Genomic DNA, 15578 nt, shown 5'->3' on the forward strand with positions numbered 1-15578 from the left:
CTCCATTTTTGCATTTTTCGCCGAGCTGTAATCAACTTGTTGTTGATCGCTGCTCTCTTGTGGCGGTTTCCGTGTACTGCAGGACGTTTGGAAATGACACGCAGGATGTTTTTGAGATGGATTTTTTTTTGTGTCAGCGTGGAGAGGGCTTTGAATTTGATGCATCATAGATGATGCATCCGGCGCGATAGGGTTAAAGTGTTTATGAAACGAAAACAAACGGTCATTCCCATTAAAGACTTGTTTTTTCTGATAGCATCGATGAGACTTTGAATCCAATCATCCCGGAGGAACTTGTGAAAATGGCAACTCAAAGTGTGAATTCTGTGAAATTTGGTGTGACTAATGAGCTGGGCTGTGACATCAAAGAGGAGAGTCCCTGGTTTGCTAGTATGGCGATCTGAGAAAACAACACACATTTGATGGACCCACATCTTATAAAGGAACCAAAATTCTGATACAAACATCAGCGTGTCGAAAAACCACACATCCAACCTCATGAGAAAAAAAAACAGCAGCACAAATCTATTTCAGAGGCACTGATACATATGCAGAAAGTGACATGTCTGACAGGCGAAGTGACGATTGTTGACATAGCCTGACAGTTCGTTTTGTTTATGGTTACGGTTGCTAAGGGCGCTTTGCCATGACCCAAAGATGACATGGCGTGTGTGTTTGTTGACAAATGGGGGGCATTTTGATTCAATTGCGCGATATAGTGTGATTGAAATGCATGTAGGCTACATGCAAAAATATCATCAACTAGAGAAAAAACGGAGGTATTAGGCTGTTGGAAAAATACCCTAGATAGCCTGAGTCCTCAGCATATTTTTAGCGTTTATCATTATTATTATTTTTTGTGCTCAAAGTCACAGGCGTCGCGTGTCCCTCAGCCTGACTCTGAGGACGAGGTGTGTCCAAACGTCAGCCACACGTGCACCACAATACTAAAAACAAACAATCAACGCTACAATCAAGGCCTACGCTATGTGCATCTCCGTTTATTCGCTAAGCAGTAGCCCAGTCTGTGAGTTGGCTGTCCTCGACCGAGAGCACCACGCTGATGCGCGGATATCCTCCCAAAACCAATTTATTGACCAGTTGAATGGCAATCAACAAAAAGTGCATATTCCGAGAGCATTCGCATCGGTTTGGCATGTAATGTGCATTACCCTTTCCTGAAAACAACATACAAAGCAGATGGACAAGGTAAAACGAGTAGCCTAAAGCAAAGCAGTGCACTCACCTGTCTTCGTGCCCGAGCAGTTACAGGGGCAGTTTCAGTCTGCACGCCAGCGATGTCAATTGTTGGAACTGCTTGAGGCAATAGCATTCCCTTCAGTCCAACCATGCCCACGATCTCCACATTTGTGGTGAAGCTTGCTTCAAAACCACACATTGGATCCACAGAGCCCTAGCTTGTTTTAGCCTTCTCCTTGTCGGCCACAGTTCTATCATTCTTCACAGAAGGGAACTTGTGCAAAGATATTCCTTCTGTCAAGTAGCCATTTTTGCAGCTGGCACCGTTCGGCCCTCCAGCAACACACTGCTTGACACTGCGCTTTGTTTTGGTACTAGCCGCCATTGATCTGAACAAGGTGGAATGAGGTGAACTCTCCCCTTCTATGTCACGCATATCATTTGCATAAAATTTGCATGTCACCAAAAAAAGTAAGCATAACACTTTTTGGTTAACATGACTTTCAGGACAAAATAGCACCCAGACAATATCCCATTTTATTCACAAGGCGTAGAACTTTCAGAATATGTCCTGGAAATGGTCAAATTCCTTTACTTTGTTTTCGTTTCATAAACCCTTTAAACATATTGTTGCATAATCTTGGCTAAAATAATCACATTTTGGTGAATAATGTTATGTATAATATTTTTACTTCATCAGAGTGAGGTTTTCTTGCTTAGTGTTGTCTTCATTTAATGTTTTGACTGAATTTAGTGGTTTTTTTTACAATATTTACACATGCAAATCTGTTTCATTCATCAGAAAGGTTTTTTTGATGGACGATCGTGAAAAAAAAATTAAATCAAATTTTGTATGTTTAAAAAATTGATGTAATTACACGTTTGCCATATCGCCAACCCTTACACCAAGGTGACCCTGGGTTTTACAATGAGATCATGTGGGCTGTCTTCCAAGGCATTCTAAAAACAGACATGATCATGTTGTAGCTTTCTAATTTTCAACAATTAAAAATGAACAGCTTGTTTTTGGATGTCTAAATGATATTAAAAACTATGGGGTATTGTCAAGGTTGATGAGTCATCTTAGTAAGTCAGTAATTCGTTGAGTGACTCATTACAGGATGAAGGAATGATTTCACTTCCACCATAGTGGTCTCTATGTGAAAGTCACAAACACATTAAGAGAATTGGCACTCCTCAGATTTATGCAGGATTTAGCAGCCAGTTGAACAAGATGAAATAACAAATGTCAGGCGATAGTGTGAGTCTGAATAGTTTTCCACTTTTCAAAATCCCACACAAGCAAGTTGATTTGAACATCATCTGCGGCATCCGTGGGTTGACAAGTTTCAGATTAGCCTGACTTATACAATGGCTCATAATAAAGCCCACCAAAAGTTATTTTGAGTTATTAAACAGTCCAGCATTTACCAGCACCTAGAAGCTGTGCATGGGTTCTGTAACTTTTACATAGTATTGCTTTAACAGTGTGGCGGGACTAAGTATACAGTGTATATCACACAGCAAGCACATACGTTGATTCTTATTCATTGGTTGGTTTTCTTTGAAATTAGGGCTACCAAGTACCAACCATATGTAGTATCAAGTGTCACTCACAACCACCCTGACTACCCTACAATTCATAACATGAGAGGAGAATTATAGTGAGTTGTGGCCTATTTGTTGGTTATACATGGCTTGGCACAGAAGAACCAAGCACATTTACATGATATGTGACCCCTGTGGGATCCATGCCACAAAGCTCTTCCATCACAGGCATAAAAAAGGCTCCTCATCTTTTCTTTATCACAGCCCTTTGACTGATACACACAGGGTTAGCAAATAGCACTCACTGTTAATGGCACCCATCCTTGCCATGAAATGTCACTGTGAATGTGGGAAATGTTTGCTTGCGCTGTGAAAAATGTCTCAAGCCATGAGTTTGTTTCCAGGTTTCCACGTCATTGTGTCTATCAAAATGCAATTTTCTTTTTGGGGAAAGGCGAGAAGTGTTGTTATTTTGTTTGACATATCTGGGCCACCATATCTGACACGTAATGGCCACCACACAAGCACTTGCATCTTCCAAAAGTGGATTGTTACCAGAGCCGTTATTATGCCTCAGAATGGCTCCCAGAAACGTAGTCACTTGAAGTACAGTATATTTGGAGTGTTGAAATGCTGACATGGTTGTGGTTGAATGGTTGTAGACCGTTGTCTGTTAAACTAATGGACACACACACACACACACACACACACACACACACACACACACACACACACACACACACACACACACACACACGCACAGCCTCCCTTTTTGTATCTTCATAGTTCTTTTGTTCCTCTGACGCCAGGGACACATGCAGGCGATGCGAACAGAGGCGAAATTCAGTGTTCCATCCTGACAGCTCAACGGTCATGAGGTCGTTGTGACAACAAATCAACTCAATTGAAACATTTATCTGATTTGATTGTCAAAATTCTCTCATAATTTGCATAATATTAAACTTGGACGAATATTTTCGGTTTGCTTCGCCCCGTTCCCTTGCCTTCTTTGCACTGCGCTTCCCTTCTAGGAATGAATGGTTAAGTTCTCTTGGCTTGGCCAAATTCGTGTGTATGTGTCCCCGGCATTACACACACAGACACAGACACACACACACACACACACACACACACACACACACACACACACACACACACACACACACACACACACACACACACACAGTTGCATGATGTAGCCATTGAATGCGGTATGCATGGTGTGATGCCCCCCACTCCCCTCCTTCTTGGCCCTCCTCCAGGCAGCGGAGTGCTGGTGTGCGAGATCCTCCTGGGCGAGGAGCGCCGGGGCCCCAGTCGCGCCTTCCTGCAGGCCCTCAGCATGACAGAGGGGTCGCAGCGGAGCGCCTCTCAGTACACACTGCTGCTGGGCCAGCACGGCTTCATCCAGACCCAGCTCAAGCACACCGGCAACCTGCTAGACGCCATACTCTTCCTCAAGGAGTGATGAGGAGGAGGAGGAGGAGACTGCTTACTGATATAGAACACTAAGATGTTGCATTCTGCCTGTTGGCATGGTCAGCCTTGGGTGCCGCTGTCAGTGTTGCCAGATGTGTCTGACCAAATCCCGCCCAAAAGGTTCTCAAAAACCGCCAAAATGCGCTAAATTCCGCCCAAATTCAACAAATTACATTGACTTCTATGGGCCCAAAACGGCTTAAAAAACCGCCAAATGGCCAATTTTTCCTGTTTTTGCCCGCCAACGCTCATCCCAAGTAGCACCCGCCCAATCTGGCAACACTGGCCGCTGTCCACAGATATGAGCACTAGATGCCGTGTTTAGCCTTTTGCCGTGGCCCACCCCTGTGCACTACCATCTTCAGCTGGTATCCTGACGTTCTTCATAGATGTTACCGCCACCTACAGGATATTGTGCGTATTGTCTTTTCACCGATTGATGGCAGCAATTTACGGCCAAGAATGGTGGAGGTCAGCCTTGACTTCAACCATTCATTGAAATACAAAAAGGAGTGGTCAACACGGCGTCTAGTGTTCATCATCTATGGCCGCTGTCTTGGTTAGTGTTTCGTATGTTTTTCACACTATCAAAAAAAGATGTTGTTTTACCGCCACCTATGGGACAATATGCGAATCCCTTTGTTGCCAATTGATGTTAATTCAGGTAGCCCTAGTATAAAAGTGGCGGTGACCAAATTGACTGTTCATTCCAATAGGCAGGGGTAGTAACCATCCAGTGTTGTATATCTATGAGCAATGAAGAAGATGAGAAGGAGGATGACGATGTTGCTGAGGAGGAGGAGCCTTCTTTTGCTTACCTTTACCACACCACTCAAGCAAAACAACTCTGGTGTCCCCCTAACTGAGCCCAGTGATTAACAACGATCTTGTTGATGGATTGTTGTTGTTTTTTGTTGTTGTTTGAAAACACTACATGTCGATTCATGTTGTTTTTTTTCTTTTTGTAAACAATTTGTAAATAATTGTACTAATTTATCACTGACAAAAGATAAAATAAATATATTTTTAATTCTCAGACTTTGGTGTGCTCCTGGTCATCATGTTACTAGTGTTGGTGTATTGCTCTCAACCTCATAATGCATTTGGTTTGGTTTTCTCCTCTAATCGTGTCTGTGTCTTAACATGTCTTGTATACATTTACACTGACCCTCCATGTGTTGATTTAAACTTGCAGAAATTGACTGTGTGCCCCCACCCCCCATCAGTAACCACACTGCTGTGTATGTGTCTGCGTATGTGTGTCTGTGTATGTCGCTGTCGCCGTCTTTGTGTATCTGAACATGTCTTGTACACGTTACAGTACATACAGACCCTCAACGTGTTGAATTAACCCTGCAAAATAGACTGTGACCCCTGCACATCAGTAACCACAGTGCTGTTTGTGTGCCTTTGCCTGCGTGTGTGAACGAATGGCAGGCTGCCACGTCCTACTGGCAGAGACGTTGGTGGACGAGGGCAAGCCCCACGTGAGCCGAGCCCGGCTGCAGTGCCTCAACATGCTGGTGCAGACCGAGGGCAGAGAGAGGAGCTCCACACACTACAGGCGTATCCTGCTGGCCTCAGGATTTCGTCTGCTCAGAGTCCAGTACACAGGGAGCTTCCTAGATGCCATGCTTTGTGTGAAATGTTGACCAAACAAAATACAGTACAACCACCAGCTCTAATTAGGCCTATGTGACTGTTCAAGTGTAATTTTATTGTAATATATGGTGTAATAAGAAAATGTATATTTGAATAAACAAAAATCATATGGAAATCATCCCTTGCTGGTGACCTGCTGTTGTTCACAAGGAACGTTACACGCATTGTTTTAATAAGCAGGCTACCAATGTGGTTGTGTGATGTCAGAATATGCTGAATAATGAAAAAAATTGCTTTGGGGACGTCTATGATGACGATCTGTTTAAGTGGAATGACTGATGTCACTACATTCTCGCGATGGTTGAGAGGATGCTTCGCAAGCGCGTGTCCTCCCATTTTGTCGGACGAAAGCTGAGTCTGCGCGCAACGACCTCTGCATCCCAGCGCCCCATCACCTGCTCTTTGCCGGCTTTACTTTCAGAACTATATTCTCAAGGCTTGCCGCATCCTAAACTACTTTGGCAACATGGCTGAGGCAGCAAAGTCTTTCGCAAAGGACTTTTTAGCCGGCGGAATTGCCGCTGCCATCTCAAAAACGGCAGTTGCTCCCATTGAGAGGGTGAAATTGCTACTGCAGGTGAGAACACAATGTCCCTGAAAAACGCGTTTGATTGATGATGTCGACATGGTTAAACATGGTGTTACAACATTGTATCCACACCGAGGCGCATTGTTTGTTAAATTGTGTGTTATTTCCGTGTAGCCACTGTTCATAATTTCTCCTTGGGCAGCCATATTGAAGTCCTCTGCATGCATCCCGTTAGCATCATCTGTGCGCTGTTGCTGATGCTGACTCCCAAGGCCTGACGCACTGGCCCGCATGATGGCGAGCTCCTTATAGGCTATTAGCCGCGCCTGCTGCAGCCCACACGTAGTGCGGAGAGTGTTGACGTGGAAAGCTTGTATGATGTTTTGTTCATGTCAAAACATTTGATGTCCTAGTTCTATGGGCTGACAAATTTAATGGTGAAGGGCGTATTCCGTTTTGGGATGGCCGATATGTTATACCTAGCCTGCACATCTGCAACCTACGTGATCATCCGCATTGACTTTTCATCCTGCTGCAAAGTCTTGTGCTCCAAAACTATCCAGGCAAATTCACGTGTAGCATTCATCACGTCCCTAGTTAAGAGGGGAAAAAAGCACATTTGCTCAGACAAGGTGGATTTACTGGGTTAAAGTCTAATGATCCATTAGCTATTGTGGATGTACGCTTTCCAGGTGGCCCAGTAAAATGGGGAGAAATAAAATGAGTCGTGCCTTGTTCTGGAAGTAACCCACTATACTGTTAAGCCTTATCTTACTCTCTCCTCCCTCAGGTCCAACATGCCAGCAAGCAGATCAGCGCCGACATGCAGTACAAAGGTATCGTGGACTGTATCACGCGTATCCCCAAAGAGCAAGGCTTCATGTCGTTCTGGCGCGGTAACCTGGCCAATGTCATCCGCTACTTCCCCACCCAGGCCCTCAATTTCGCCTTCAAGGACAAGTATAAGAAGATTTTTCTCGGCGGCGTAGACAAGCACACACAGTTCTGGCGCTATTTCGCCGGTAACTTGGCGTCCGGAGGAGCTGCTGGGGCCACCTCGCTCTGCTTCGTGTACCCGCTGGACTTTGCCCGTACCCGCTTGGCTGCCGACGTGGGCAAGGCCGGAGCCACCAGGGAGTTCAACGGCCTGGGTGACTGTTTGGTTAAGATCTCCAAGTCTGACGGCATCAAGGGCCTGTACCAGGGATTCAGCGTGTCCGTGCAGGGCATCATCATCTACAGGGCAGCCTACTTCGGAGTCTATGACACAGCAAAAGGTAAAATAGGACACAGAGTAATATAGTCCTAGCTATCTGCCCTTGGGGACCTGCTCTTGGCATTACATCAACAATTAAAAATAATGTTTGGAAGACACCTATAAAATGTAGCCTACATAGTGAGTGTATTGTAGTTGCAATTAGTTGAATGTCCAAAAAAGTAAGTAGGGCCTACGCACACTTTTCTTCAGGACACCAATCCGTTTAATGTCCTTGCACAGGTGTCTCTTGGTCACAAAAGACAGAGAAAACCTCAGCAAGGTCACATGTGAAGGATGGAAGTGTATATAGTCTCCAGTACAACAAAAATAGCAGGGATGAAGGGACTGGTGATGAGCAATTATACAATTCATCAATGAACTATGTCGTGGTGAATGGGCTTTATACAATGTAATACAGTTGCAGATGTATTGCCCAAGTTATACTGGAACAACAGTTGGTGTGGATTGTGCTTTCTTTCTCATACTGAGAAGAGAAACAAGAATAAATAAGGTTGTAAGCACATGCATCTTCGCTGAGTAACAATAACCTGTTTGGAACTAAGCTTTAAATAATTTAGACCGTGAGCTACAGTAGAATATATACGGCCAAGCCAATGTAACTCCTTCACTGCCAAAACACATTGCCCTTAAGAGCCAAATCCAAGAAAAACGGATTAACGGAATCCAAAGTATACTGATGTCTGAGTCAAGGTTGTAGTTAATTTAAAGCTCTTTATTTTACATCATAGTATATGGTATTATAATACATATTGATGTACCCCAATTTAGAGGGGCACAATGTAGGATGACAGTTTTCGCGGTGTCCGTGGCACGCCTGTCTCAAAATCTATACAGTCATTAAAAAAATGCTTAAGGTGCCCTACGGTCAGTCGTCAGACAGTGTGCTGTTTGATCCGGTGTAAAGTCTGGCAGGATTTAATTGTTCGTGTACATTTAATTCGCCAACAATAACTCCTGTCAATAGTTTCAACCTGGTACAACACTAGGCCTAGTCCCACACTTACAAAATATAACTCTTGACATTAACACATGCCTTGTATTTTGTAAGTGGTTTTGGAGCTAATAACAGGGCGACTCACTCCGAGGGCAAACAACATACTTCAGCACCACACATGTGGACAGCGCCCCTTAAGAGCAACTCTACGAACGACCGTAGAGGCTGTGCTCGCGCGATCATGTGCGATGCTCTTTGGGAAACAGGTGTAGAAAACCTAAGAACGTTCATAGAATCACTCGTAAACGATGCACGCAAGGCTACGAAGCATCGTTATTAGGAGACGCACCCCTGAATCATCAATAAGCTCGCGCACCTCTCACAAGTGGCTAAATGCTGCCCCCTTGTGCCCACCTGTAGTGCATGCCCTTGTATATGGCCCTAGGTTAAAAGCTTCACCTTTCTGTGCATGCAGGTATGCTTCCAGACCCTAAGAACACCCACATTATGGTGAGCTGGGCGATTGCCCAGTCTGTGACCGCGGTGGCTGGTCTCGTCTCCTACCCCTTTGACACGGTGCGCCGTCGCATGATGATGCAGTCCGGACGCAAAGGAGGTAATGCAGTCGCACACGTGTTCCCGTTATTTCTCTATCTCTCCTCACCTCTTTTTCTATTTGTCTGCTTTTTGCTTTTCCACACACACATTTCTGAAACACTCTGTCTTGTTTTCTCTGTCTCTCTTTCCATGTGTCTTGCTCTCCTTTTCCGCTCTTGTAGACACACACACACACACACACACACACACACACACACACACACACACACACACACACACACACACACATGCAGAAACATACACAGATGTACACACATGCCCAAACACTTGTAGAAATAGGCAAATTGAGCTCAATAGAAGTAGCTCATATTTTTTGCCCGTCTGTTTTTTGTGGTAGACAGGCCGCTACTGAGCCCCTCTATCCTACTGCTCTACTACTGTTCACTATAAGAGGCCTTTAGAAGCGGTGGCCCATGCCCTGCCAAGCCTAATAGACAGACACACTCACTCATTCACTAATACTACCCCTCCCTATATCCTCTATCTCTCCATCTCTCTCTCTCTCTCTTTCTCTCTTTATCTTTCTATCTCGGCTGTCACTGCCCCTGTCTTTCTTTCCGCCTCTGCTTCATCTTTCTCTCCCTCTCTCTTTGTTCCTCCTTTATTATCTGCTTTGCTCTCTCTCTCTGCCTCTCTCTCTCTCTCTCTCTCTCTCTCTCTCTCTCTCTCTCTCTCTCTCTCTCTCTCTCTCTCTCTCTCTCTGCCTGTCTGAGTGACGATCTCATAATAATGGTTGTCTTTATTGTCGCCTGGCTCTTGCTCTGGCTCTGCTGAACCCTCTTTGTTCTCTTCTCTCCTCTCCTCTTCTCTCCTCTCCTCCTCTCCTCCTCCCCACACACACTAGCTGACATCATGTACACCGGCACCCTGGACTGCTGGAAGAAGATCGCCCGTGATGAGGGGGGCAATGCCTTCTTCAAGGGGGCGCTGTCAAACGTATTGAGGGGCATGGGTGGGGCATTTGTGCTGGTCCTCTACGACGAGATCAAGAAGGTTGTGTAAAAATGCTTCATCTGTATACCTGTATACACCAACGACCCACCGCCCCTTCCCTCCCTACCTCCAACCACACCACTCCCCCCTTCCCTGCACACACACGCCAACCATAGCCTGCCCAGACCACTCGGCCTGAATGGGGAAGGGGAGGAGGAGGGAGGGAGGGGATATTAAAGTATAATCACTATGACCAAGTGCGGTATGTTAGAGTTTTAGCTGTAACCACCAAGTTTAAAAACAAAGAAAAGAAAACGAAGCTTTGACCAACCCCCCCTCTCCGTCGTCGTCTCTTGACGCAGAATGTTCCGGGGATGTTCCGGGGTAATCTATCTCTAGTGCTAGACGACAGGTTGTCGGACTTTGACTGAGCGTCCCAGTTATTTACCTGTGTACTCGACATTAAAAAAAAAAACACAGCGGTCATTTTATTGTAATATCTCTGTTTTGTTTGTCTGTTCGTTTGTCTGATTGCACTGATAATGGAAAAGCGTTGCATTTATTTTTGCTTCTCAACATGATCCGCCAAAATAATAATAAAAGAAAATATGTTGGGAAAGATTGTCCCGGTTGTGTTATTTCTCTGAGACTAAACAAGAATATAGAGTGGAATGAAGCATGCTTGAAGGAAACTGATATTACAGTTTGTACTACCAAAAAAACTTTCTGGAGGATATTAATGCTACTCAGAGGAACTATAAAAAGCTCCGAAATACAGTGTGACTAGTCTACACTACAGTATATTACCAAAGGTATTCACTAGCCTGGTATGACTGACATATGAACTTAACTGCCATCCCATTCCTAACACACAGGGTTCAATATGATATCGGTCCACTTTTTGCAGCTATTACAGTTTCAGCTCAGGATACCAAAACATGTTGGACAATTCCATGCTCCCAATGTTGTGGGAACAGTTTGGAGCGCACCCCTTCCTCTTCCAACATGACTGTCACCAGAGCACAACGCAAGGTCCATAAAGACATGGACCACATGGAGTATGGTATGGATGAATTCGACTGACCTACACATAGTCCTAACCTGAATGAAAAGGGCATGAATGAAAAGGGCCATAAATAACAGGAAGTAACATGAAAACATTGAAAAGTGCAATGAGACATTGAAAGTACATTTGCTTGAACAGAAAATAGTTGGGGTTACATTGTGCAAAATAAGCACGAGGTAGAAGGCCAGGTAGCCCAATGGAGTGACTGTAAAGTGCTATTGCATATTCAAGTGGCAGATGGCTTGTAGTTATCTACTGCGTGGGATACTGCGGTACCTTGTCCTTGATGGTGTCTGGATTTTATTTTCCAGAAACTAAACTGGCAAGCAAAGAAAGACAGTATGTTATACCCTTACTGCAATAGCAGTTGTTCTTCACTAGGTGGCAGAATATGAACATGCAAAGTAGGCCATCCAAAGTGTCCATTTCTACTATTATGCTTGTCTGACAGTTTCACGGCAGTTATTCTTTCACATACACTCGAATAGCAGCAGCAAAACAAAAACGTCACCCCGTGAATTGGGTGGCCACAGAAGAGATGGAAATTCTCATTAAGTCCATTGCAAGTGGAATCTGGAAGAAAGTGTGACGTGAAGAGCGCTTGGCTGCAGAACTAGTTATGTCTGTCAGGCAGGCTTTCAAAAGTATTGAATATGACTATGTAATTCACAACAGACACACACGCACATCTAAGGACAGACAAAAAATTGACGCCAGTCCAGACCAGCATTGTAACTCTGTAGCAGAGGCGGACTTTACGTTAGGCAAACGAAGGCGATTGCCCAGGGCCCTGGCCAAATCTGCCTATCATAGGGGCCCCCAACTGTCTCACCAGTAGCGATAAACACACAAAAAAGTAGGCCTGATCTTAATTTGTCACTTATGTAAAGTAATCCCAAGATATGAGACAAAACACTGAAATAGCACCCTTGCTCCTTCCGTGCCAATTGGTGACGTGTTAAAAGAATGACTTTTGAGGGCCCCATGTTTATATTTCGCCTAGGGCCCCACATGGCTAGATCTGCCCCTGACTGTGGGCTTAAACAGGGTGGCGAAGCCACGAACTGGAATCATGGCAACCCTTCTTGCGTGCCAATTTTGGTGACATGGGAGCCGTATTTCCAGTGTTTTGCAAGGGTGGATCTGTACTGAAGTGTTTCCCTTCTCGGTCTAATGGTGGGAGTCATGTTTGCTCGCTTATTTCCTTGTCAGTCTGGCTCTTTGTTGAAGTTGCGCTGATTTTAATTTTGTAGAAAGGGCGCAAGTCAAACTCAGAGCAGTTTTTGACAACTTGTCATGGATTTTTTGTTTGTTTTTTTTTCCTATGCAGGGAGGCAGGTTCGGCTGTCGGCTGGCGAATTTGTGCGTTGTGGCACAACATCAAGAAGGAGAGTAATTATTTAATAGTTAAAGGAAATATAATTGTGTTCAAACAAGTAGACTTCATAGTTTATTGCACAACTACAGACCGGAGTGCACCACCAATGCTGTCTTTTTCAAGTAGGCCTATACATTTCTATGCATAGGCCATCAAGTGAAACGCACAGGTGAGCGCGCATTGTGGAAGTGTAGGCCTACCTCTAAAAGTGATATAGGAAGTATAAGGTATATATTCCACAGGAATTGATCTATTATCAGACAATGTTTTTTATTGGCAAACTTAGCCTATATGTGGTGTGACTTGTCAAAGGAAGGCCAGTGGATGAGACAAACACACGGTCGGTTTGCCAGAAACTCTTTTCATGTGCGCCATTACAGTTGTGGACGTTGGCATTTTGTTTACCAGCAACAAAAGACTGCCTCTCAGGAAAAACACTGTAATAAAACCCAGGCAAGTCAATCAAGCCAACACAGATCAAAGGCCAATGTAATTCACTGAAATGACCATAATGCTAGGCAATCTTCTGTAACAAGATCTCCTTGCCATCTCAAAAACTGTCAGTGCACTGAACATGTCAGTTACACAATTCCCCTTTTTTTCTTAACTGTAGGCTAGCTTTGACGGATGTGTTTAAATCTCCACACCTGTAACTAATTATATTAGCAGTGTTAAGTACTTTGATATTAAAATGACTGATTTAAACCCTTTCGGTGCTCTCAGCAGGAAACCAACGACCATTTCCATATGTTGTTGATACTGTGACAAAAGATGTGAATCACAGCTGAGTTCTAAAATAAGATGAATAGGAGTTTCCGAGCTTGATTCTTTTTCGCCATATATTATTGCACACGATATGACAAAACTATATATAGCCTATATATTTATTTGTTATATTTTGACACAGCTGTTGAGCAGAGCTGCGTCAATTAAGGTTCAGGAGAAGAACAAAGTCCAAGTTCAGTGTACAGTTACCAATGGGGGAAGTCATGTTCAAATTCACATCAAAAATCACTTTCATATATCAGAACATCCTAGTCCCAGACTGAAAAGACATTTCATATAACAGTACATCTGGGATGTTAAATCAGACTATTAAAACAGAAACACAAATGCCATCTTTATGATTGCATGATCTGTATGATTGTCAGACACTTACATGATGGTTTAAATTTAACATCAGTTAGTGAAGAGAATAATGTGTTTTAGAATGTAGGCTATTTGCATAAAGCATGATCTTAACCACATGGTGGCGCTAATGACTAGGAAATGAAAAAGCGCTCAGCTTCATGTGATCAAACACCATGATATCCACCATGTATGTATGCACCATCACTTATCACAACAGCAACTTCAACATCAGCAATAATAATCATGATAATAATAATAATAATAATAATAATAATAATAATAATAATAGTAGTAATAGTAATAGTACTAATAATAACATAATTTCAAAATAGCCCATACCAGCATACTATACATTATGCCTACGTACAACAACTAAAATATGCTGAAATACTGCATCTACTGTGCGTAGATTATCAGGGCCTATTTTTTTGAGCACACCCTCATTGTGTACCATAGTTTCATATTAAATGTGCCCACGGCATACTTCCTAAATGAATAGCCAGGGGTTGTTCATCTTTAAGGAATGAAAAAACACCCCAAAAGAAAGTACTAGGCCACACTATACAATAAGCCTACTGTTGTAGTACTCTGTAGTACTAAACTGGTCTTGAGACCATTCTTAAGGCGATTTTTACATGGCCTTGGTCTCGTCTCAGTCTCCACTTCATTTGGTCTTGTCTTGGTCTCAGGCATAGCGCTCTGGAGGGGATCATAAACCAAGCCACTCATGCTCACCACAAGACCTTATCATATCGTAACATAATGTGCTGTATTGTGTCTAGTTGTTAATTAAACATGCTGATTTTAGTCCGTACAGCTCGCTATGGTGCTTTTGTTCTTCAGTTCAAACTAGTGTGTGTGATCATTTCATATCAAGCACTCTGGGTAGTTTGTCCTTGGTCTTGACTTAGTCTCAACCTGTATTTGTCTTGGTCTTGGTCGCGACTGGTCTGTCTTGGTCGTGGTCTTGGTCTTGGTCTTAATACCCTCCAGTCTTGGTGATGTCTTGGTCTCGGAATAAGCAGTCTTGACTACATCACTACTATAGGCCTATAGTGCGTCTGTCGACAGTAATTCTAGTTAGCATATCAGTAAGGTTTTCATAGGGGTCTTCGTGTCTATCTAGATGTCCAAAATACGCTACGAAGCTGTCTGATGGGTTCTGCTATCACCCTGAAATATTCTCAGTAGCCTAATATTCTAATACACACACACTCGAATTCTGTCCATTAACTTCAAAATGATTCAATGGTAAAACAATGCTCTCTCTGAACTGAATCAGTTCATCAGTTCACAAGACATCCGTTCACAAGGCATCAGTTCATATAGGCTACATCCGCCCCTCCACAGCACAAACCAAGGACTTATCCAAGGCATCTCGAGACAGAGTAAACCAAATCATGCACTGTGAACATAGACTCTGCAGACTCAGACAGGAAGATACCAATGTTCCCGTGCGATAAGGCATCCTAAGCAAAGCCGCGCTCATCATATTTGTCTCTCTCTCTCATGATGGCAGTTTGCGATAATGATGTCACTGTGCTCTGTGTTTTGGGTTCAGGAACCTGTGGTCTCAGTATGTGGTCAATGCAAGCCTGGTAGCTCCGTCAAATTTCTATATCTTAAATCATCAAAGTGACTTGTGCGCATTTCTGTGTCTTCAATCTTAAAAGCAACTTGTGCTTGTCCTGTCGTTCTGATTAATCTCAAATAACAAGTCAAGTCAAGTCAAGTGTACTTTATTGTCAGAAATCTATGGAACAGGGTCAGCACAGGAGTTTGACCCGTCTCCAATGTGTAGTTTAACTAAAACCTTTAAAT

General features: G+C 43.6%; 2 protein-coding genes across 4 annotated transcripts in view; both read left to right on the top strand.

The window, feature by feature from the left end:
• asmtl (acetylserotonin O-methyltransferase-like) overlaps positions 1-6003 on the top strand; it is a 28365-nt gene extending 22362 nt beyond the window's left edge. For 2 of the 3 annotated variants that reach the window (XM_063213614.1, XM_063213615.1), the window contains exon 15: positions 5665-6003. In XM_063213614.1, the coding sequence (XP_063069684.1) occupies positions 5665-5879 (215 nt within the window). In that variant the 3' untranslated portion in view covers positions 5880-6003. Of the gene's footprint in view, positions 1-4010; positions 5266-5664 lie in introns of those variants that run through there. The other variant, XM_063213616.1, reaches the window with a different exon arrangement.
• A 29-nt stretch (positions 6004-6032) lies between these two features.
• On the top strand, positions 6033-10795 carry slc25a6 (solute carrier family 25 member 6). The gene is made up of 4 exons (XM_063213617.1): positions 6033-6466; positions 7209-7695; positions 9107-9247; positions 10094-10795. Exons 1-4 carry the CDS (start codon positions 6356-6358, stop codon positions 10249-10251), a joined length of 897 nt encoding a protein of 298 aa, XP_063069687.1. The 5' UTR covers positions 6033-6355; the 3' UTR covers positions 10252-10795.
• Positions 10796-15578: the final 4783 nt, after the last annotated feature.

Source organism: Engraulis encrasicolus, chromosome 13, assembly GCF_034702125.1.
Source record: "Engraulis encrasicolus isolate BLACKSEA-1 chromosome 13, IST_EnEncr_1.0, whole genome shotgun sequence".
NCBI classification, from domain to species: domain Eukaryota; kingdom Metazoa; phylum Chordata; class Actinopteri; order Clupeiformes; family Engraulidae; genus Engraulis; species Engraulis encrasicolus.